Source organism: Cyprinodon variegatus, unplaced genomic scaffold (genome assembly GCF_000732505.1).
Source record: "Cyprinodon variegatus isolate N-32 unplaced genomic scaffold, C_variegatus-1.0 Scaffold1284, whole genome shotgun sequence".
Taxonomy (NCBI): Eukaryota; Metazoa; Chordata; class Actinopteri; order Cyprinodontiformes; family Cyprinodontidae; genus Cyprinodon; species Cyprinodon variegatus.
This window is the reverse complement of record NW_015151737.1, coordinates 44,204-68,379: the sequence shown is the minus strand read 5'-3', so window position 1 is coordinate 68,379 and position 24,176 is coordinate 44,204. Positions and strand designations below refer to the sequence as shown.

Sequence of the window (24,176 nt, the reverse complement as noted above, 5' to 3'; positions counted from 1 at the left end):
AAGACGGTTCCCCACTGGCATAAGCCTGTTCCTGACTGGCATAAGCCGGTTCCCGATTGGCATAACCCAGTTGGTTCCCGACTGGTATATGCCGGTTCCTGACTGGCATAAGCCGGTTCCCGATTGGCATAACCCAGTTGGTTCCCGACTGGTATATGCCGGTTCCTGACTGGCATAAGCCGGTTCCCGACTTGTATAAGACTGTTCCCGACTTGCATAAGACTGTTCCCGACTTGCATAAGACTGTTCCCGACTGGCATAAGCCGGTTCCCAACTGGCAAAACTGGCATCCCACATGCACTTTTGGATGACGCTGTCAATCGTAATGCTAGCATGTCAATATGGCCCAGACTCTCTGAGGTGTTTTTCAGCACCTTGTTGAATGTCACGAAGGATTGAGGAGAGTTCTGATGGCAAAATAGGTTCCAACTTGGTACTAGCAAGGTGTACCTAATAAAGTAGCCGGAGACTATATGTCTGAAAATAGAATGTGTTAAATCTGGAATAAACAAACCCAACAAATCTTCATCATGATGTATATTTATATGTATATTTAAGGCAGTAGAGAAGGACAGATGAGTTTTCTTACAGTCAGGATAGCGTGCCACAGTCCTACATCCTTCTTGAAGTCTAATACATTCACTATGGTTTCAGCTGCAAACAGAAGAAAAAAAACGTCAACTGAAGATTCATGATTGATTAAATTCAATTAAGTTTATTTATATAATGCTAATTCATAACACATGTCCTCTCAAGGCAATTTACAAAGACCATTCAACCAGATCAGGCATATAGATTTGTTTAAAGTCTTCAATAGAAAGAAAAACAAAAACAGACACTTCAGGGAGATATCAGAGTTAATAAGTGTTACTTTTCTGAGAATAAACAATCATTTTACTGCCTGAACTAAGGCAAGTGTTTCATGTTACCTTCTGTGTATGAGCAGGACTGAGTGAGGGCCTGGCAGTGTGTGAGCATGGCTATCCTCGTCACGGTGACGCCGAGGACACCGCCGTCCTTACAGGTCTTATACTGGAGGAAGGAGGCGTGAAGAAAAACAATCAGTCATATTCAACTCAAATCATACATTTAAAAAAGAATTGATGCAGGTTTTTATATAAAGACAACATTCATAGACATATTCAAAATGTGACTTTAGAAAGTAGCATGGAAACTTTGAGAATTGGAAAGCAAACTAAGAGGAAGCTACCTGAAGGTTTTAGTAAATTAAAATTAAAGTAAAATTTACTGAATCTTAAAAACTAACATGTTGCTTTTTGAAAGTAACTTGTAAGTTATAGAAAGTAACCTGCAAGTTTTAGAAATAAAATTTCTATATTAGAAATCAATCTTTAAAATACGAGTAAAAGTCCGGTTGGCTTCCAGTTTAAGCCCGTTTGTTTTGCCATGACCCCAATCACAAAAATAAAACATTTAGAAATTAATCTTTTGGGTATTTTTTTAGTTTAAGTTTATTAAGGTCTAAATAGTAACCTTAAGTTTTTTTTTTTATTATATTTTAAATATTAAGGAGTTTTGGAGATAACTTGTAGGTTTTAGAAATCAGTAGATGAGCCTTCCAGTTCCTCAAACGTGACCTCTTAGTTCTTTAACATCAACATGTAAGTTCTAAAAAGTGGTAAAATCATTCTGTATATCCTATAAAATGGGGAGAAGTGCCAATTGATAAGTAGCTTAGGTTTTGGGAATAAAAAAGAAAAAAAGACACTTAAGTTTTAGAAAGTGACTTGAAATTTTAAGGCAAGTAACCTGAGGATTTCTTGTCTCTTTACTTGATTAAATGTGACATTAAAAACTAGTCTCTATAAGTGAATAAACATGTTTCTTTTCTGTTGACACATAATTAACTACAGAATCGTTTTAGGAGAGCCATTTAAAGAAAAAAACGAGAGGACACATGTAGCAGAATGAGTCCCACATAAGCAGGAGGAGAAGAGACACTGATACGGTTCTCTATTTGAACCTATTGTATGGAAAATAATCTGTCAGGAGAAATTTTAGTGAAGATACCTGCTATTCTGTAACCTGGAAGATTTGCATAACAGCCTTATTATCTTTAACTGATCTGCAGGGGAAACATTTTACACCTGTGGTACAATTTCTACCATCCATCTGCAGGTACTTAGGAAACCTGTTTTATCACTTAAGTTTTAACCAGATCCCCACTTTTCTTCTTCTGTGTTTCAGGAAATTAGTCCTTCATCTCTACATTTGTCCTGTGTCCTTTTTTATGTTCTATACATTTATTTTACAAAAAATGTCCAATTGTAATTTTTTACTGTTTTCCCAGGTAAAAGAAAAGGGCCAAATTATAAATAATCAGAGGTGAGCAGAATACCCCAAATTGTAGTACAGTAATAGCACTACTACATTAACTTTTTACTTAAGTAAAAGGTAAACATTATTGTCCAAGAAATTAGTCAAGTAAAGACGTATTTGGTAAAAAGGCTACTCAAATTCTGAGTGTTTGCTGGATCATCACATATGATTTTATATTTAGAAATAATGAAGTCAGACATTATCTGGTATTATAAAGACATATAGATAAATGACATGATTAGGGCTGAAACTAACCACTATTTTGCTAATCGATTAATCAGTCGATTATTTTGTTGATTTATAATTGGATAGTAAAACGTTCATTAAAGAAGACTAGTTGACGATTATTTCAATAATCAATTAATTATTTCAGCCCTAAAAATGTTTACAAAATAATATTTTTCTGCTGAAAGAAGTACTTTTCCAAATCCACATTCTTACATGTAAACTAAGGGTTGACCTTAGTGTGAAATATATAAATAAATATATATACCAGGATATTACTCAAGTATTGGAAGCAATTAGTCACATGAACAGAAGATTACACCTCAAAGAACATTTTTGTCAAAAGTAAATGTAACTAGTTAGGAACCTTCTCTGTAAATAACTACTAAAAATGAGTGAAGGTTTGGTGTTTCTAACATTTTTATATCACTGTAAATAATTCTTAAATCCATTATCAGGCATTTTGTTTTCATCTGTTAGTTTTTGAATGCAGGTGTTTAATAAAAATATTGACAGCAGTCCTCACAAACCCCTGAGCTGATCTGTGGTAAATTAGTTTCTGCCAGAATGACTGACAGTAAATATTAGCTGTCAGTCAACTTCATCAGTGGGAAGAGAGCCTCACTGATAACAGAACTGGCAGATTTAAGCAATAAAAACTGAAACTATCTCTGACAACTGCTGAGTCACAATAATCTTTTACATTTCAGTCAAAATATGATCAACTCTCTGTAAAAGTCAAACAAAGCACCATTACAGGATGCTAAAAAGGCGAGGAATCAGCATGGGATGATATTCTTTTGAAAAAAATTTTTTAGGCCACAGAAAAAAAGTAAAGTAAAGCCCCAGACAGAAACAGGTCATTTTTCAATCATTCCTCTCCTTTAATCAGGTTCTGTTTCGGCCTCTTTCAATCTGAAATGCAATCAAGGAGAGATTTCTTCTCACTAGAGAAGCAATTACTGAAAAGGACGTCTCCTAGAAATCAAACCGACCAGTCGGGATGATGGCGTTGACCTGCTGAAAGGTTGCATCTCTCTGATCAAAGAAGATGCATATCTGCTGTGATTAAACAGGTGGAAATATCTGCTGTTACCTCGATGTAGGCGGTGTCCTGGTTGGCATCCTTTATCTGGGGGAACCAGTCTCTGGGCGGCTTGGAGAGGTGTTTGGACTCTGGGACAAACCACAGAACCTTGGGCCAACCTGGACACAAAGAGACCAGGACAGGAAACACAAGCTTTACTTCATTTAAACTGCTCATTCTTAAACTGATTCTCCTGCTGAAAGGAGGAATCATGCTGATGACTGGTCCTGGTAGGAAGGCGTGCTGCTCACTCAGCGCTGAGAGGTTACAGGGTGTAAAACACTGAACAAAAAACTCCTGATTCCCACTAATGTCTGAATTACTGCCGATGGATGGGAGACAGAAGAAAGCATCAGATGAGTGACTGAGAGGAGCTTAAAGCTGATCGATAGGAGAAGCACTTTGCTTTAATGAGCGCCACGCTGACAATCTTAAATCTGCTGGCATCATGTTTCTATTTATAAACCCATTACTGCAAAGCAAAGCGTGCTTATTTATCAGGGAGAGATTTCTCTCCCTGCTGCTCTCTGGACTGATGGTGGGTTTTTCTATCGATCTGCATCCCTCTGAGTTTCTCCACATCATTGTCCTCCATCCTTCAGCCTGGCTGCCTGCTGTCTAAACCCAGCTTTTTTCTCTCTGTCAGGCTAATTTCCTCAAAGCTAATTTTATCAGAGGCATTTATTCCATTTATAACAAATAATCTTTTTTAATTAAAACTACTTAGACCAGACAGATTGTGAAGCTGTTCACTATTTTTTTTCTAGTAAAGTAACTTTAATAGGGATTAAGTCTATTATTAATAATTGTTATAATTAATATTGATAAAATATATTTAAAACTAGATATTTTGTTCTTTTTTATATTTCTATGCATTTCTTAACTTTAGCAATAAATCAACTTATAAGGCTCCAATGGTATGTTTTCTAGGATGTCATATAATGAATTTTAAATGTTGGAAAGCTCCATTAGTGAAAAACAGAGAGAGAAGGAATAAACGATTTCTAATTAGCTTGGAAGCTAAATGTTGCACCATAATAAAACAGAAGATGCATTAGCGCTACTGTTTACTCAGATGCGTTAAATGGCTCCTCTATGATCCCTGTTGATGTCTTTCCACTGCTGGGCAGTTTAAACATTAACAAGGGCCGGTTCTGGTCTGTAAATTCAAACTCTTATTAACTGTAAATAAATGAATCAATGTTCACAGTTCAAGAACCTTAAAATAACTTGACGCAAAATGAGGCATAATGAAGCAGTCAAGCTAGAGTCTGCTTAATGAAACTGGGCGGATGCCAGAATAAGAAATCATTAGAAAGAGAAGAAAATGAGATTTCTAGAAAGGAGAATTGTTTTTATTCAACTGCTACCATATTGTCCTTTTCTATTAAATTAAAAAATAAAGACGACTAAACAGACTAGAGACTCTTATTTTGATTGTGTTCTTAATTATGTGGCAGTCTGAACTGATAATTAAAAAAACATTTAAGCACCAATAAAAGCTGTAAAACAACAGGAAAAGATCAATAAATAAAACATCATTTAATCAGTTGGGTTATTTTTTAGCTTTGATGCTCAGTGTAGCATAAACACGACTGAAGAAGCAGAAGGAGGAGCTGTTTGGCTGCCAGACATGTTTTCCAAGTGAGATCTGAAGACTCTTGAAATAAAAGGAAAAAAAATCCTTTTATTGTCTTAAGAACATTAATGAGAGTTTCACGCTTGCGGAGGTCTGCAGAGGTGGGAGATCAGTTAAACATTCAAAAAACACAAATTAACTCTCAGGAGATGTTTGAAAAAAAGGAGGAAATCAATGATATCACTACAGAAACTAGTATAAAATGACCCCATCAAAATTAAAATGTGACATAATGCGTAATAAGATTACCAATTATCAATCGGGTTTATCATCTTATTATAATCTGTTTCTTTGTTGTGTTCGTATATATATATTCTAGTAAATATAATCAAAAATAACTTAGTTCATGATATTAATTTTTTTGCTTCTGAAAGGCAAAAACATCTAAAGTTAGAACAGAAGAAGCTCAGCCTGTTGTAGTTTAATGGTTCTTCAATAAAATGCTGACTCAGCTTTTCGTTCACCTCACTCCACACTTTTCAGTCGTCTTACATTGTTGATCAAGAGTTTATTCAGTATGTAGTTCTGCTGTATTTTCAACACTAGTTCAGATGTAACGCTGACAGATATGACTTCATGTTTGCATGGACAGAAAAGTCCCAGTGAAAGGTTTCGGGAGCCTGACCTTTGAACTGTGGGATCTCTCCGGTGGGACTTTTGGGTAGGCCTTTATGGCAGGCGTCGCTGGTCAGAGCCACGGTGACGCCGCAGCTCCCCAGCAGGAAGCCGATCTGCTGACTGCCGGCGTCCTGCAAACACAAAGACAGCAGAGGCTGAGAAACCAGACTGATGAAGATGAGCTTCCTGCTGAAGATCAGCTGCACTGGAGCAATGGGAGCATGGAAATACTTCCTTATTGCCACTTACTACAATAACGGCAGTCTAAAACGGTTCATTTACTTTACACTGCTTATTTTTTTAATATTTTAAGGAATTAATTCCCCATAAGGTGGGCTGTTTTTAGAAATGTGAATCTATTTATTGGCTAAAAGCTCCTATCTGAAATTATTGAACTATCATCTCCAGAAAATAAAATGTCTCTTTTCTTTTTGCTTTCTACCTTTTTCACTTTGTTTCTGCAAATTCGGGGGGCTTATGTTTCCTACTAGGAAAAACGACTTGAAATCTTTCGGAAATAAAACCCTGAATGAAGTAAGGTTCAGCTTTGTTTAAAAAAAATAATAATATTAATATTTTCTCTTCTTTTTTTCTACAAAAAATCTGTTCAGTTTTTTTTCTGAAATTTTTGGTTCATTTTAACAGATAGAATAATAAATAATCATTACCTTCCTGGTCAGCGGTACCTCTATCGGCACGGGGACGACCTCAGCCAGCAGGCAGCCGTAAAAAGCCGTCATGAAGGCACCAGGGTCATTGTTGGGGAAGACCAGCGCCACCTATGGACATACAAACTAAGTTATAGCAGAGAGACTAGATAAACACAAAAACTGATTAAGTGTTAGATTTAAGGCTTAGTTGCTTTTAGGTGCTTTTGTTAGGTGGTTTTATTGTAACACGACCACTAGAAAAATATGCTGGTCATAGTTACTCCAAAAAACCTAAAAAAGTTAAATAAATAAATAGCGTCAGGAATAGTGTTCAGTTCGATCATTTATACAGTATAAAGCCTCAAACTCAACGCTATTCCTGACATTTTGAATTGAAAAAGCTTCCTGGACAGAAAGCGAAACGTCTTTAAACCTGGAAACAAAGTCCAGTGGATTGTTTTTAACTTAATTTTTTTGGACCACTAGAAAAGGAGTAGCATTTATTATTATTAAGTAAAAAGAAATAATACACCTTTATTTAAACCAGGAAAACAAATATATCATAGCCAAAGCATCTTGACATTAAATTGCTTTTGGAAAAGTTCAAACTTCTCCCACACCTTCATATAATTAAACTATGAACTGTATGCATCTGAAATAACATGCATATAGCACTATATATTGTATATTTCATCAGCAATTGAAATAAACAATCATTTGAAAATTTCGAAATATTTCTTTCCATCCTTTTTTTTTAACATATATTTGGTTTATGTTGCTAATTGCTGAACAAAGTCCCTTCATGGCTTGACATGCATGCAAATCCTTTTCATTGTTTCATGTTTTTATTTATATCCCCCCTTTAATCATAATCATCCTTCTATTTCTGTGAACATTTCCGAAATGTTCTTTGACAGCAGATTTTTTTTCCCCCCCTCAGACTTAAACCGTGCTGTTTTGAACGCGATCAAATCCAGAAACTTTTACATCATTGTATCCTACTTTGTTTGTTGGAATAAGCCACTCCTTCCTGATCTGTGAGCTTTTTACATGCTTTCTTGTTCTAAAGGATTTCATTGATTTGAAACAGATTGTTATCCCCCATTGCCTCTCATATAGAGACACATGTGGACCTTATAATTGTCTCCATGAGCTATCAAGCACACAGGACATGAACATATCTACAGTTAACATGCTTCTAGACCCCAGTGGGGATGTAATCTCTGCCTTTATTGGATCCAGTTCAGCTCCAGTTGCCCATTGTGACATTACCAGGAAACCCTGTTAAAGTGCTGTTTAATAGCTTTTATACACATTACTAAAGTAGATCTATCCAGTGTGTGCTATAGGCTAAGTGCAGCGGAATGAACGGGAGCCTTGTAATGAGGCTTTAACAGATGTAATATTGATATTTGCAGGTCTCACTGGAGCTCATCAGGCTTCATCTGCAGTTCGCTGCAAAGACAGGAAGCATCAGAAGACAACTGCTGCATGAGTGTAAAGATTTTTCTTCACGAGATTCTGAATGGCTGCTTTGTTTATCATTTATTGGACAAAGAGAATCAGCTCTGCAGAGGAGCAGGCCCACAGATGGGTTTACCTCTGAATCTGTTTTACACCATCACTCCAACCAGAGTAATGGTATTAAAAGCTTTTGAAAAGTAAAAATGTGAAGGAAAGGACAATAGATGCATTATTAATTTCATCTTTTATCCTTTCAAATACTGAAGCTCGCTTTGTAAGAATATGTGATCATTTTATCTGCCAACTCTGTGCTCTAAAGGCTTTAAATTATTCTCTTAAGATTTATTCACTGAGATTCAGATACATAACTGTTCATCTGGACTATGAGTTGGAGCTGCAAGTCAAAATATGTCTGTAGCGGCTATAGGTTAGTAATATAATACTAATACTAATAATAATAATAATAATAAACTATATAGATAATATACAGTATGTTTTTTTTTTTTAACCTTTCCCAGAGTTTCAGGGTTTTATTTCTGGTCCTTTAATATTTAGAGAGTGTCACCCTCATTCTTGGTTCTCTACATGATCACAATGAAATATATGGAGGAACTAACACACAAAAAAAATAGTTTCAAAGGCAAAGTGACAGACGGACATTTTGAGAACCAGACTCTGGGTGGGTTTTAGTTGCAGTTTGTTTGTGGAACTTTCCCTATGAAGTTTAGTCTTTAATAGGTAAAATTTAGGATCACTTGGGTTAAGATAAGGTGACTTTTTCCAATCCTGTGAATATTCTAACTTTATGACACACTTAAATTAGTTTTTATTAAGTCATTATCATCAAGAATACAAGAAAAAAGGCTTGAAATGTTTAATTCTTTGTGCAAATTTATACATAATGAATCAATTAACCTAAATGTAGTGAAAACAAAACAAAAAAATAATAATATTCTATTATATGGATCTGGATGTATGTTGAGTCCAAATGTTTTATATGTTGTTTCCAGAAGAAAAAAACAATCCTTAAACAATCTTACTGGAGTGGATTATTGCATATAAGGAGCATAAGCGATATCAGATGGTGACATCTTGTCTAAACACTCGAGAGAGATAATTATATTTTTCAGCAAAACACATTTGCAGAGAAAAGAACTAAATTACAAATGGAGAATAAGTGAATTAGTTAAACTGCAATAAACACCACACATGAAATTTTATGTTTCCCAACATAAACAATGTCTGCTTCTTAGCATTTAAATCTCCTTCATGTAAACATCTTTGTAAATTAGAATTTTTTTCCCCCAGTCCAACATAGCCAAGGTTAGAAAGACTGTTCTGTAATTCTCACTCAGCAAGAGTGGAGAAATCTGAGGAGTTATAATCAAAACACACAGTCCTGTGGCTAAGATGCTGTATTACCCAGCATTGTGTCAGCCTTGACTCGTTTTCCAGCTGAACTGGAGATCAAACCTAAAATAAAGATGAAACGGATACCACAGAGACACTAGGGGCGGCGCGTGACATCAGAGACATGCGGCGCTGCTGCTGAAGCCTTTTCCACTTCAGTTTGAAGATCTTTTCATGTTCTGAGCAACAAATTTACAGGTCCACAGTGGAAAGAGGCAATAATGACAGAGAAAAGGGGGGCTGGGGGCTGAGAATCGTCTATTTGGTGCGTTTGTTTTATAACAGCACAAAACAGAAAGGCCAAGAAATTCAACCAAGATGCACTGCAAGTTCTCACAATCTGAAGAAAACAATAACGCAACAGGGGAGAGGTGAGGCGAGCTGTTTCCAGGATGTGCTAAAGAGATAACTTGAAAACATTTTTTAAAAGTGTTCTCCTGAAGCTGCATTTTAATTATTTAAAGATGACAACTGTCTCTAAAGAAGAGGGAAAAAAAGAAAACTTTCAGACGACCAGTTATTGGCTGCTAATCAAACACATTGATCAGGCAGGTAATTATAACATCTGATCCCTGCAGGGAAACCAAATCAGGCCTGATTGCTGTTTTACAGCAGACTGCTGCATCGGAACAACAGCCTTGATGGAAATCATTTTCATCATTCTGCTTCATTCTGTCTCTATTTTCCCTTTCTAAAGTATTTCTTGGATCAATCTCTAACTTTCCATAAACGCCTTTGCTTATAGATGTTGGAGCACGGCCTGTTTTTCAGTGTAGTCCTGTTTCTCTGACTGTGACTAACTAGATGTGCTCTCTTCATCCCCTGAAATTGGAGCTGGTTTGGAGCTTGTCTGCCTGGCTGTGTGTTTCCTGGATGGGGCCTCCTGTGGAGCTGGTTGACTGGTGCCTTTTGTATCTCTGCTTCTTTCTGTATCTCTGATTTTGTCTCCTTGGACCCCAGTCGGCTTCGGCAGATGGCCGCTCACACAGAGCCTGGTTCTGCTGGAGGTTTCTTCCTGTTAAAAGGGATTTTTTTCTCTCCACTGTCGCAACAAGCATGCTTAGTGTGAGGGATTGCCTTCGAATCAATGAGTCGAAGCAATCAACTGGTTTTCCTTAGATAGAAAACTTGACTGTATGATCTGGTGAACTGTAAAGTGCCTTGAGTTGACCTGTGTGGTGAATTGGCGCTATATAAATAAACTGAATTGAAAAGACACCAATGATCTTAGAGAAGCAGATTCTTTGGCCAATCAGTCTGGAAACTGTTATAAAGCTATTGTTATATATTAAAAAAATAAATACAGCTAATCCTCCCAGGAGTAGACATCCCATCCCCACAAACCTGCACACACTTTACACCAACAAAGCTCAGTTAAAAATCACAGAAAACTCCTAAAAGCTTCATCACCATTAAGGTTACCGTGATAAATTCTTTATTTGATGATAGAAACAGAAACTGTAATACCTCCCAGTTTGCTTCAGGATCCAGTTCTATACTTCTTCTTCTTCATGCAATTTCAAACTGACTTAGTATTACAAATGGTTAGAAAGTCTGCAATGATCTTTTAGTTGATGACAAAGGGAATTTCAGGGCTACATGTTTGTCTAGTTCAGAAATCAATAAGTTATAAACATATAAGTCTTTTTGTCAGGTTAGATTGAGCTCCTGATCACATTATTCTATTTATTAGGTGGCTTTACTATTACTACTACTTTACTTTATTGTTATTTAATCTTTTGCCTCAATTAAAAAGTGCCTCATGTCTTAAACCTTCAATGGCTCTCTGCGGAATGCTTAGAAATTCAAAATCTTAAGTCAGGATTGTTATTGGAGGACAGAACAAGACCTTATACATTTATAATAAGTAGTATTTACCAAAAAAAAGTCACTTTCCCTAATATGGTAAAAATAAATAAATAAATAATTCATATAGTGCTTCTATAATAACATTTTTCTGTTGCAAAATAACCCTTAGAACATTAGTTTTTTAACTAGTTTAAAATAAGCTTTTTAACTTGCTTACTCAGCTCATTAAGTTTTTAATTTAATTCAGAGCAGGAAGCATTAGTTTAATGGTGGTATTCTATGAAGTAGTTACACTCAGCTTCATACACAGGGAGGCCCTGCGGACAACATTTAACCTCATCATTTTGCCTTGTTTTCTGCAAACTGGTGTTTACAAAAATGATAGCTTAGACAATAAAAGGTTTAAACTTTAAGATGCTGTCAAATTATCATCTAGCTGGTCATATATGTAGGCGTGTTAAGAGGTCAGAGTTTTGTGGTAAATTAACTCCTGGCACATTACTGACCCATCATTGCTCTTCTGGTCTGAATACTGGGCATGGACCGGGATACAGGTTGTGGAATTTATAGTTTTTTAACTGAAAGCTGGCGATTTTTATTTCATGTCTTTTTATTTTCTTTAAGCTGAAGGGTCAACAGACTGGGAATTACATTTTCTATACTAATCCTATGAAGTTTAGTCTTTATTAGGTAAAATTTAGGATCACTTGGGTTAAGATAAAGGGACTTTTTCCAATCCTGTGAATATTCTAACTTTCTGAAACACTGAAATTAGTTTTTACTAAGTCATAATCATCAAAATACAAGAAAAAAGGCTTGAAATGTTTAATTCTTTGTGCAAATGTATACATAATAAATCAATTAACCTATCTATAGTGAAAAAAAAAATAATAATAATACTCTATTATATGGATGTATGTTGAGTCCAAATGTTTTATATGTTGTTTCCAGAAGAAAAAAACAATCCTTAAACAATCCTACTGGAGTGGAAACAATTGGCTTAAATTGGAGGCAACTGGACCTTCGGATGTTTCAAAACCCATCCAGGAGTCTTTGTTAATTCTCTTGGCTCACACCGGATGTCTGTTTTCAAAAACACTGATCCAAAGTCCGGTTGCATCTGATTGAAGCGTGTTTTGTGTGGCCATGACCCAATGCATGCCCCCATGAGTGCAGATAATTATTTTGCATGAATTTGTTTTGCAGAAATACTATTTGCTCATACTTATTAAATGTGTCCCTATCAGACCTCTGTCTGAACGGTTCAGGATAATCAGAATGAGAAAGATTGATGGGAAAGATGCTTAGGATGTTTAATAAAGCTTTAAAAATTCTATTTGGGTTTATGAAGTATCATAAGAAGACGGGGGAAAAAAAACAGTTCAAGACTTTCAAAACAGACCTTCAGTGGAGCAGTGTCTGCTGCTGCTGTAGGGTAGGCCCCGCAGAGGGGGCCTAAAGGATGAGCTAAATGTCGGATAAAATAGGATCATTCACACCAAATTATAAGATGCATATCTATTTTAGTAGCGGATGTGCAAGTGTTTTAATTCTCTAGGGGTTATTTCTTTTTTTTTTAAGAGGAAAAGAATCCGAATCGGCCATTAAGACTGCTGGGAAAAAGTCAGATATGGGTCACATACTGCCTGTGGTGTGAGCACAGCCTTAGGTAGGATGTAGGTCACCTGTCAGATTCACTTTTAGTTCCAGGTACCTTAAGGTGAGTGAATTATTCACAATAGACAGAGGGCTTAAATAAGGTAGTATCACACTGAGCAGAGATATTATTGGGTCAGTGCAGCGATAGTTTGTCAGCAGTTATGTAAAAAGTGCAGCAGTGCGTTTGGGGCGTGGCTTATCTGATTGTGTGCTCTAGTGTTGAATGTGTAGGAAGGTGATGCTGACAGCTTACCATCTGACATCAGTGAAATAAAATCCAGATGCACGTAATGTGACGGGACCATAATGTTGCTGAATCATCCTCAAGAACTGGTTTGGAAATATTTCAAGCGTTAAGGGACCTTTTTAAAGTTAGATATAGAACGTACGCCCAGCATAATGAAAGCTCAGAGTTAATTTCACAGCTGTTGATTCTCAGGCCAGAGGTTTCCAGATGCTTTATAAGCTTATTTTTAACTAGTTGGATCCTTTTTCTTCAGTCGCTACTGCTGAAAATCTATGAGCAGCAAAGTTTGATTTTGATGGTCAGACTTGTAATCTTAACTTGGTTTTGTGTTTAAATGTTTCTTAGAATTGTGCTGAAAGTTTTCTTCTTTCTGAATCAATACCTTTTAGGCAAAATATGATATTTACATATGAAAATTACTTTTCTAAGACTCCATAAGCCTCAATAAGATTGATTCCAGACAGGTACCAGGGCCCCTGTATAAACTGATCCTGGCCCCTGTAGTAAAGACTTAATGCTAAATAAACGTAGGATATATGAATTATGTATGCTGGCACAACCAATGATAGGTTGCTTGGACCCGTTTTATATATACTATATATATTTTTTCAGCAGTTTTATTTTAACAATGATGGTAAAATTAAGTTGTTGCACTTTTAGCTTAAGTCGCGTTGAGATCTGATCACAGTTTTCATGTGTTAAACCTGAGCTTTCCAGAGCTGCAGATAGCTTTTTGGTTTATGTGATTATTCAAACAATGAACCATTTCCTTGTTTTTATTTGTTTCATTCTTCCACTTGGTAACATCAATAAAAAACAATTGCCTCATCCTTGCCCCCAGGTAAATTAGCATGATAAATGCTTCAGAAACTCGCATGTTGAGATAACTCAGACATTTAAACAAAGCAAAGGACCTCTGGAGTAATGTCCTTTATACAGATGAGAGCCAGGTTATAAAAGTTGACAGAAAGTAAAGCAGGTTATGACCACAAACACTTCTTCTCGCCTCATTTCTCTAAACTCACCCGGTCTCCAGGTCTGACTAGTGGTTCTTGTTTGGTTCCCAGTTTGTGCAGCAGGTTGTAGGCCACCTTCACACTTCTGGACCAAAGTTTACCTGCAAGCAGAACAAAACAAGGTTTTCAAGTAGAAAAAAAATGTGCGTAATCCATACTAAAAGTGAAAGTATGAAGAACCAAGAAATTTTCCTCAATAGATCATATGTGTGCTTCAAAGGTTTTATCCAAGGCTCCACCTCATGCCCCGCCCACTTCACCCCCACATTCAACCATAAATGGTCCATTCAGTGCAACCCATGAACGTCACTGTGTTTTTAAATGAGTCAGATGATCAAAGCTATTTAATGGTTTCCGATCGCAATCAAGAAAGAAGAAAAACACACAGTTTAATTGAGGTGTTTGGATTTGAGGTGGAAAGACAGATTAATATATCTGGTAGCCATGTTAAATAAAGAAAAGTATTTTAATGACCCTTTCAGAATCGAATGGACTGATTACATTAACAAGGACATCCAGGCAGCATTGAGTCGACCGCTGACGGTGATATTTCAACTTTATAGATTATTTTGCGATGGTAAGAGTTGACAGAAACCGCAGAGTGGTTAACTGCTTTAATTAATTCATTAATAAAGCAAACAAAACCTCCAATAATCCCGGAAAGCAACATACCTATTAGCTGTTCCCTAATTATTTATGGATTATTTTTAATCTTTTGATTACCTGACTGCAAGAAGCCTTTTCCCACTCAAACCTTCTACTGTAAGTATACATCATTTGCATATATCTATGATTAAAGTTCCATATGTAGTGCGTTATGCTCGTAGGTTGCGCCTGCAACAATATGTAGTGAATTTTATGTCTGAGTCACCTGTGTTGCCAGTTTCCCCCTCCCTCCTAAATATGCGTACTCGTCCGATCCGGCTTGTTCAGAGTTACATTTTTTTTTATAAAATGTCTGCATAGACAAATTTCAAGCCCCCATTTTGTGTGCTTTTAAGCTCCATAAATTAGACTAGAACAGACACAAGTCTGGTTTGATGGGTCATGAATTGCATCTCAAAGGAAGAGCAGTTTGAATTTGATCACTCAGCTTTCTTGATATGAAATAAACCAAACAGGCTTTAAAAACGCCTAAATAATTTGACCCATGTAAGGAGAGAATATATGCAGTCAAATGTAAGAACCGCAACAAATCAGAAGAAGTCATGAACCCCATTGCAGATGTTTGGTGTCTTAATAATTATTTTAAGCTATTATTCTAAAGGTTGAGCAGCTTTAGGTGGCACAGGTCATCCCTTCACCTCTCCTGGAAGAGAATGATGAAGGAAATCCTTCCATCTGGAACAAGGTGGATGTCAGAATCATTTTAAAACTCACTCTGAACCACAAACAGTCAATAAAAACTGTCAAATCTCTCTGATCAGTTTCAGCTTGCCTGTCAGCTCCAGTCTGCTCCATTCATTAATGCTGCAACTCAAAACAAAGGAATCAATTTCATCCGCTCCCCTTTTTATCCTTTAATTCAAACTGCTTTACACAGATATTATTATGCATGGGCAATCCAGCGTGAAATACTCAGCTTTTGCACGAGATGAGAAGTTTTTTTTTTCCCAAGTGTTTGTCAGAACTAATGAGTAGCAGATAATGAGATCTTGGAGATTCATGAAGGCAAACAGAGATGGCCACATGTCTCCATGTTTTCATGTTTGAATTATTAACAGAGACAAAACAAGCTGAAAATTCTTCCCTGTTCATTGCTGCTCTCTTTGTTTCCTGCTTTGATGTTTCACCTTATCTGCCTCTAAAGAATAACAATGACATAACAAAAAAAAAGATGACTATAAAGAGATATATTAAAGACACATTTTGAGCAGTTTTTAATGCAATGCACTGTCTAATATAACTGTTGAAAGGCTTATTTAATTGAACGGTAACCATGATGTACAATAATCAACCTGGTCTGGATCTAGGAACAATGCAAACATTGGGTGAAATAGAACAAATCACGAGTCCTGATTGTCCAATTAGTGACCCTAACGGCCAAACTAGTGCGTCTGTTCTGAATGCAGTCTACAAACCTGTTAGGACGGATCCACATGGCAAGGTTTTAAAATCCGAAGAGGCCCCACAGAATGATAAAAACATACAGATATAACAAGTTTGGTCATTCAGTGTGTGATGTACAAACACACGGCGAGCACAGCACTCCACACAGCAACATGTTTCTGTCTGGAAAATTCAAACAAGGGAAATCTCACAAAACCTCCCAATATCAAACCTGAGCTCAGAGTGAATGAACACGACCAAAGAGGAACAAGCAAGAGAAATACTGTGTAGAATCACTGCAACAGGAAAAAAAGGTCAGAACTAGAAATCAAACATGGAGAATAGAATAGAATAGAATAGAATAGAATAGAATAGAATAGAATAGAATAGAATAGAATAGAATAAAAAATCCCTTTATTGTCCCACATTGGGGAAATTCTGGTGTTTACAGCAGCAAAAGATTATAGAAAAAAATTGTTGCACAAATGTGGACCTTAGAAAAATGTATAAGAATAACATACTAGTGAAGAGTTAAAACAAACAATAACTACAATTACTGTACTGTAAAGTGTTTTTATAATATAAAAACTGTGCATCTGGAGAATATATAACCAATATGCAGCTATGAACATTTTTACAGCAATGGATACTTGAAAATAGCAGCAACATCAGAGATGTGAAAAATGACAGCAATCAGCATGAATGTAACAACTTATTGAGGTTGTTGGGAACAGTGGTGGTTATAAAGTCTTACAGCTGCTGTGATAACGCTCCCTGGAAGCAGCATTTCGTTCCTAAGCTCCACTTATCTGGAAAAAAACTTCCAGAAGGCAGTAAAGAGCTGAAAGCCTGAGTTCTTTTCAGTCAAAGTTAAAAACCCTTTTGTTTGTTAAGTAAATGTGAATCCCTTTATTGTCCCACAATAGGAAAATTCACTCTCTGCATTTAACCCATCCCCCTGGGGAGCAGTGGGCTGCCATTGTGTGGTGCCCAGGGAGCAGTCTGGGATTAAGGTTCTTGCTCAGGGACTCAGAGTGGCAGCCTGTGGGCGGGACTTGAACTCAAGACCTCTGGGACCCAATCGCAACGCTCTAACTACTGGGCCAAACTCTCCAGAACTGTTAAACTGTAAAATTATGGATTATCAGTTTAAAGTTGTGATCCAATTGTTGTATTTGATTTCCTACCTGCTTTTGTCATGTTTTTATCTTTATTTTCTTTTATTCTGCTTTTATTTTCCTTCTACTTGAACTTTGTATTGTGCTATATAAATAAACTTCCCCTGTCTTACGTGATCAAACATAACTTGGCTTTTCTGATGAAGGAATTAATCTAAAGGGGTAAATGTAGTCTTTTCTTTACAAATAATCTGCAGTATAGCGTCAATGAACTTTTAAGGACAGCAGGAGAAGTGGGCATCATGAATTCCGTCTGTTCTCCTGCGGCGGAGGAGAACCCGGCAGGAAGAAACGAAACAAGTTTGTCTTTGTGGGCCAACATCAAAGACGAAACATGACAGGAATCAAAGATAAAGAGGAGATACAAACTGAGGGAGAGAAAAGAGGAGATTTAAATTCAGCACGGCACGTCAAACACAAACCTGCCACGCTAATACCTTACCGTGTTTTTGCCTCTGGTGGCCGACTCCTGAACGCAGGCTGAGGACATTTCACAGTCTGGTGAGCGCTCATATCGTCTCATCTACAGCGAGCTCACTCCTCTCACATCAGTCACACCAACAAAAAACTGAACGGCTGCTTAGAGAAAACTACAGTGATGGAGCTGCTGTCTGTTTATCCTCTGGGACCAGGACTGGCACAAACTCTGGATGTACACGGGAAATATCTGCCAAGTTATTTTTTTTTTAATCTAAAACTCTGTGCTACAGTAGTGAGATCTACAGTGATTGACCAACAGGTGCAAATCTTATGAAAAATGGGAAATTTGCTGCAAAAAACACAAATGATGCAAATTTATAGTCAGGATTCTGCCAAAAGTTCATACACACAATAAATACACTTTCAAGCAGCTTTATTTCATACAGGTACTCATAAACTACTCCTCACGTGCTTGTTTAACACGTTACATATGCAAATAGAGTGTCAATGGTCCCCAATATATCACACATGAGTGATTGTTCCTTCTCTGTTTTAGGAGTTGCAGCAATGAGCTTAAATGAAACAAACAAAAAAAATTAGTCTATTTTTAAAATGTAAGGACTAGAGGTAAAAAGTTGTCTAAAAAATAATCACTCCAGTAAAGTATAGATAGGCAAAATTTATACTTAAGGTTAAAAAAGTATTTGTACTTTGTTAGGACAGGTCCTAACGCTGTTTTAGGGGTTGCAGCAATCCCCTCACATATATTAATTGCTTGAATCATATCAGTAACAACTAGAGGGATATTCTGGTAGAAACAAATAGCTATTAACTGAAAGATTTTTTATGTTTTTATTATTATTTTTGGTTTGTTAAATCCAGGACACCTTTATTGCTTCAATATAATTCACTTTAAAAACAGAAATTCATTTATTTCATTTAAATAATGATTTTGTTTAAAAAATATGGCAAAATTTGTAAAAAAAAAAAAACAAGATGTCACACACTTATTTCATATCTATCGCTGAAATAGGGTTAAGTTATATTTAAATGTTTAATTAAAACCAATGAGTTATTATGCTCTATAGTTATTGGCGGAAAAAATAGCTAGACTTGGAGGTTCTACTTAAAATAAAATGGAAATCCTGCAGCCATGCAGCTTTTCTTCTAATATTGAGCTCTGATTGAAGCTGATAAAACACCTTTCTTTATATGTTTTTTTTTTTTTTTTTTTTTTTATTCCATTCAACCCTGTGTGATGATCTGTGCTATGCTGTGATCTATCTGAGGTCCTCCTAGGATCATTTCATCCACTCTGCAGCTCAGCAGGAAGGTGGGACTCTAAATTCATGAGGACCTGGAACCCAGCAGCCCCGTTCACAGCAGCTAAATGTCTTTATTTACGCCCTCTAGACCTGGAGCAGTTTTCTCTGTGCTTCTTCAATAAACCTCTCCGTCTCCAGGCTGCAGAACAAAAAAAAAATCTGTTTCAATCTGTGTATGGGTTTAACTGCAGCAGCGAACCTGGGAGGAGGACCTAATGTGATTCGACTGGAATAAATGAATTTAGAAATCTCAACCTGTGGCTGAGCTGCAGGTGAGCTTCTGATGTATGTTCATGTTATCCCTTTAAATGACTGTAGGATGGCTGCTAAAGGCATCTTTAGGCCATGTTGGTGCTGAACTAGATTACAGATTGAACATGAATGCAACCTCTTCACTTTAAAAAAATAAAATAAAATAAAACTATCACGTGAAAGCTTTTAATATCTGTATTAGATATTTACAGCAAAGTACGAGTTTCAAAAACGAAACTTTGAAAACTTTTCAAACAAAGGATATGAGAGTAATTCAAAATGTGAAAGCTAAAGCCAAAACTATGTGTTTTTGTTTTTTGGTTTTGATTTTCCAACACACTTTTTTCCTGAGTGTCCTGATCTCTTCACGTTTCTTTTTTTGCAGATTTAACGGCTACAAAAAATAAAAGGAACACTCAAATAACACATCCTAGATCTGAATGAAAGAAATATTCTCATTAAATTCTTTGCTCTGTAAAAAGTTAAATGTGCAGACAACACATCATTCAAAAATCTTCAATTAAATCAGATTTATTAACCAACGGAGGTCTGGATTTGGAGTCACACACAGATATAAAGTGCAAAAACACACTACAGGCCTATCCAGTTGTGATGTAATGTCCTTAAAACAGGTCAAAATGAGGCTCAGTATTGTGTGTGGCTGCCGTGTGCCCATATGACCTCCCTACAATGCCTGCGCAGCTCCTGATGAGGTGTTGAATGGTCTCCTGAGGGATCTCCTCCCAGTCCTGGACTAAAGCATCCGCCAGTCCTGATTGGCGGATGCTTGGTGAATGGATTGAGACATGATGTCCCATATGTGCTCAATCGGATTCAGGTCTGGGATTCAGGCGGGCCAGTCCATAGCTTCAATGCCTTCATCTTGCAGGAACTGCTGACAGACTACTGCCACATGACGTCTAGCACCTTCCTGCATTAGGAGGAACCCAGGGCAAACCGCACCAGCATATGGTCTCACAAGGGGTCTGAGGATCTCATCGTGGTACCTAATGTCAGTCATGCATCCTTTATGGTCAGCAAATGAAGGGTTGTGCGGCCCTCCAACAGAAATGCCACCCCACACCATCACTGACCCACTACCAAACCGGTCATGATTTATAGGCGTGGTCTATATACATATACTTAAATACTTTTTGGTCTCCCTTTTTTCCCTCCAAGCTCAGGTCCTCTACCAGAGGCCTGGGAGCCTGAGGGACCTGCACAGAATCTTTGCTGATCCTAGAACTGCACTTTTCTGGACTGAGATGTCTGACGTATTTCCAGGGTTCTGCTGTAACCACTCTTCAAGTTTGGGGGTCACTGCACTGAGGGTCCCAATGACCACGGGTACCACTGATATGGCAAGCCGTTTTAACATAAATTCGGCTGCTCCACCTTTACATTCAAGATATCTCAAATTGTTTTATGACTAGACGTTTTAGTAATTTAAGATATCTCTAAATATATTTTGACTAGTCAAAATTCCTATTCGGGATATCTCTAATTACATTCTGACTAGTCGAAATGACGTCAGATTTACCATTAACTTGTATGGNATATATATATATGACCAGGGTGTGGCACAGGATGATCATCAATTGAGGCTTTGCTTTGCAGCAGCCACCAAGGCAATGTTCTAGCTTAGGCTTCAAATATTCATATAGAGCCTTTATTATAATTGTGATTTATCGTTTCATTTATGTACAATATTCACCCAGCCAGGTTGGAGCTACAAAATCATTGGACGCAAATTTACTCACAACCAGCCTCACTGTGTCCCTTAATTCTTCCTTTGTCTGTAGAAAGCATTGACCTTTATAGCTGATTAACTGGCCCTGATGCAAAAAGTTGTTGTTTAGTGTTGTGCTTCACTATGTAAAACTATCTTGCATTTCCACGAGGGCAGAGGAATCTTGCAGTTGTAGTTACATCTGTTAACTTTATCGTGCATTGTCAAAAAGTTCTGGGACAGAGACTGACTGTCTGGATTTTAAACCAGTAAATTTTGCAACCTATCTTGGTGCAACATCCTGCTCTCTAACCACTAGACCACGACTCCCCATAAGTATGGATAGAAAAAAAAATAAGGTGTATATATATATATATATATATATATATATATATATATATATATATATATATTAGTGTCACTGTTTTTGCGAGCAGGCAGAGAGTTTGTCTCCTTGCTGACTAATGGAAAGGCGTGTGCTTGGAGCACACCAACCAATAGAAATGCATCTTTTCAATCCCCACTTTAGAGGAAGACAGTACCCAAGAAGTGTTGAGACAAAAATCTTAGTCAAACTGATTAGTAAGAAGTTCACCCCCAAAAATTAAAGCAATAAAGCCATTCAGTTTTGATCTTTTCATAGACATCAATAAATGAATCAGATAACTTTTTTCTCTGATAGCAGATGTCTTTTTCTTTGCTTGCATTATTAGAGAAGCAAATCTCTCCATATTCCCTGATCACTGCAGAGGCTGCAATCACAAGTTTTCATTTACATAAGGCTGGTAGAAACTGCCCAAGGAGACACTTGGCAATTAATTTAAAATGAAGTCTGAAAAACTGGACCTTTAGGAGAGAAATAAAACCCAAAAAATAAAGGCTCCCTCCTTCTGTACCCATGCAGTTCTCTTTAAAACATATTTCTCACAGGTTGCTAATGTGCTTAGAGCTCTGCCTGGCTGCCATTAGGGGAATTATGCTCACACAGCGGGTGCTAAACATTGTTTGGTGCTTCATTTAATCAGCTTTGGGGAGAAGCTGCATGTGCTTTCAAGCTGGAAGAAGCTTGCAGCTCCAAGCTGAAGAGTTTTTAGCATTTATTTCTCTACATGACAAACTGGGGACAGTCAGTCAGAGTTTTATGAGTCAGATGATGCAGGATCATGTGGGATAGGAGATATTTCCGCCAAACTCTATGAAAATGCTAAAGAGAAAATAACACTAATATTTATTTTAGGGAGCCTCCCTACCGTAGGTGAGCGAGTAGAGCGGCTTGCCGTTGGTGTCCATGGTGGTCAAACAGGGCGCCTTTGGAGAGATGGTGCCCCACCTCTGCAGCGCCGCCTCTAGAGACGGGGGCCAGTTGGTCACCACGCCCAGCTGCTCGCCCCGCATGGCCACCATCTCAGCCCCCTCAGCTTTGGGCAGATTGGGGTCTGGCTGCTGGACTGCAGATAATAAAAGAAGAGGGATGAGTAAAAATGAAATCTTCTATATCAAAGACAAAGATTGTAATAAGTTAGGATATTTTAACGTTTATTGAAATAGTCACATAGTAAATTTATCTGCATATAATTAAAACCATAAAAAGGCTCAATTGGATCCATACCCCCATGCCCACTAAAAGTTAAATGTCACTTAGCAAGTCATACAAAAACTTTGAGCTTCTTAGCTGTTTACAGGCATCTGACATCATTCTCTGTGGGTTTTTTACACCAGCGTGTTTCCAGTGACAGACTTTAAACCCACAGGGCCTGAGTTCCAATCATCCAGGTGTTGGTTTGAGAATAGGCTGAATAATTTGGAGTTAATCTACTTTCAATACTTCATCGCACTGTGTCTAACGCACCTGGACCGAATAGCAGTAAAGCAGCTCACAGCATGATGCGGTCATTACCGTGCTTAACAGGTTTAAAAGCCTCCCAGCAGCTTGGTCTTTCACTTGGATGACCAGAAAACCCTCATCTGATGTAAAACTGGCTTTAAAATAGACACTGGAGTTCCAGCATGCTGTAGCCTGTGTGCTTCATGTAGACCATTGTCCTCTTATCTGAAGCTGACAGTTTGGGTCCTATTACAGACTTTGATGAAGTAGTGGACTATTTAACTGACTTGTGATATAAACAAAAAATTGTAGAATTTATAAATGCTTAGAAGTTATCGATTCATGTTTTTTTTTTTTCTCCGGTCTATTTTTATCCATTTGCTCCTGGACGTAATTCTCCTTCCCGTGCTGCGGTGGCGCTAAACCTATTTTGCCCTCCTACCTCGCTTCCTGGTTATACTCTTACAGCAATGTGTCGCAGTGAGCTTGACACAGACATTTTTGATGTATGCTCAATATTGAAGCGTGGTCTGCGCTACACACTGTGGGTCTAGATACGGCCGAGGCGGTGAGGAAGTGGGGGCGAGTTTAGTCCGACGACGGAGGGACATGAGGGCCAAAAAGAGCCGAGATCCAGGCGGAAAAAGGGTCCCAGCGTGACCCTAGCTGGTCAAACTTCACGAGTTGTTTTCCGCAATTTCGGTCATAAAAACAAAACAAGCTGGCCTCCTGTCTGCAGTCAGCTACAATTTAGGAGAGGTGCAGCGGAGCGTCTGTGGAGGGGGCGGTGACGTCTGGAGCTGAGGTATTGCATTGCACTCATTGCACTGATTTTGTGCAGAATTTTTTGATGCAAGGCCTTTCAGAATCTATAACGCAGGGGTATTATTATTTTTCAGTGAATGAGGTTTTCATAGGAATAGGTGGAGTACAACTTTTCTACTTCTGTTATTTGCTGTTGTTTCTCAAAAAACATATGCATCACGACATTACAGCTTTCATTGATTTATGTCAAATTTGAAACTTTGTCTAGCCTGTAAGGTGTTAAAAAAAAAAAGAAAAAAGAACCACTTAATCGAATCGTATCGTGGTGTATTCTTGAGTATGGAAAATAATCGAATCGTTGGGTCAGGAAATCGATACTGAATCGAATCGCCATGATGGATGTGATTTACACCCCTATTTATAACTATGCTTAAAGTAGATACTGTTCAAAGTTTTAAAAATATGTTAC

The 24,176-nt window shown here is 37.4% G+C and overlaps 1 protein-coding gene across 2 annotated transcripts in view; it reads right to left on the bottom strand.

Annotated features, from left to right (window-relative positions):
- The window catches only part of LOC107102632 (disco-interacting protein 2 homolog C), a 101,952-nt gene that overhangs the window by 41,983 nt on the left and 35,793 nt on the right, over window positions 1–24,176 (bottom strand). For both annotated transcript variants that reach the window (XM_015402011.1, XM_015402012.1), the window contains exons 6-12: window positions 22,368–22,565; window positions 14,174–14,265; window positions 6,578–6,688; window positions 5,917–6,040; window positions 3,662–3,771; window positions 930–1,032; window positions 590–654 (exon numbers count right to left, since the gene is read on the bottom strand). In XM_015402011.1, coding sequence (XP_015257497.1) covers window positions 590–654; window positions 930–1,032; window positions 3,662–3,771; window positions 5,917–6,040; window positions 6,578–6,688; window positions 14,174–14,265; window positions 22,368–22,565 — 803 coding nt within the window. The remainder of the gene's footprint in view (window positions 1–589; window positions 655–929; window positions 1,033–3,661; window positions 3,772–5,916; window positions 6,041–6,577; window positions 6,689–14,173; window positions 14,266–22,367; window positions 22,566–24,176) is intronic.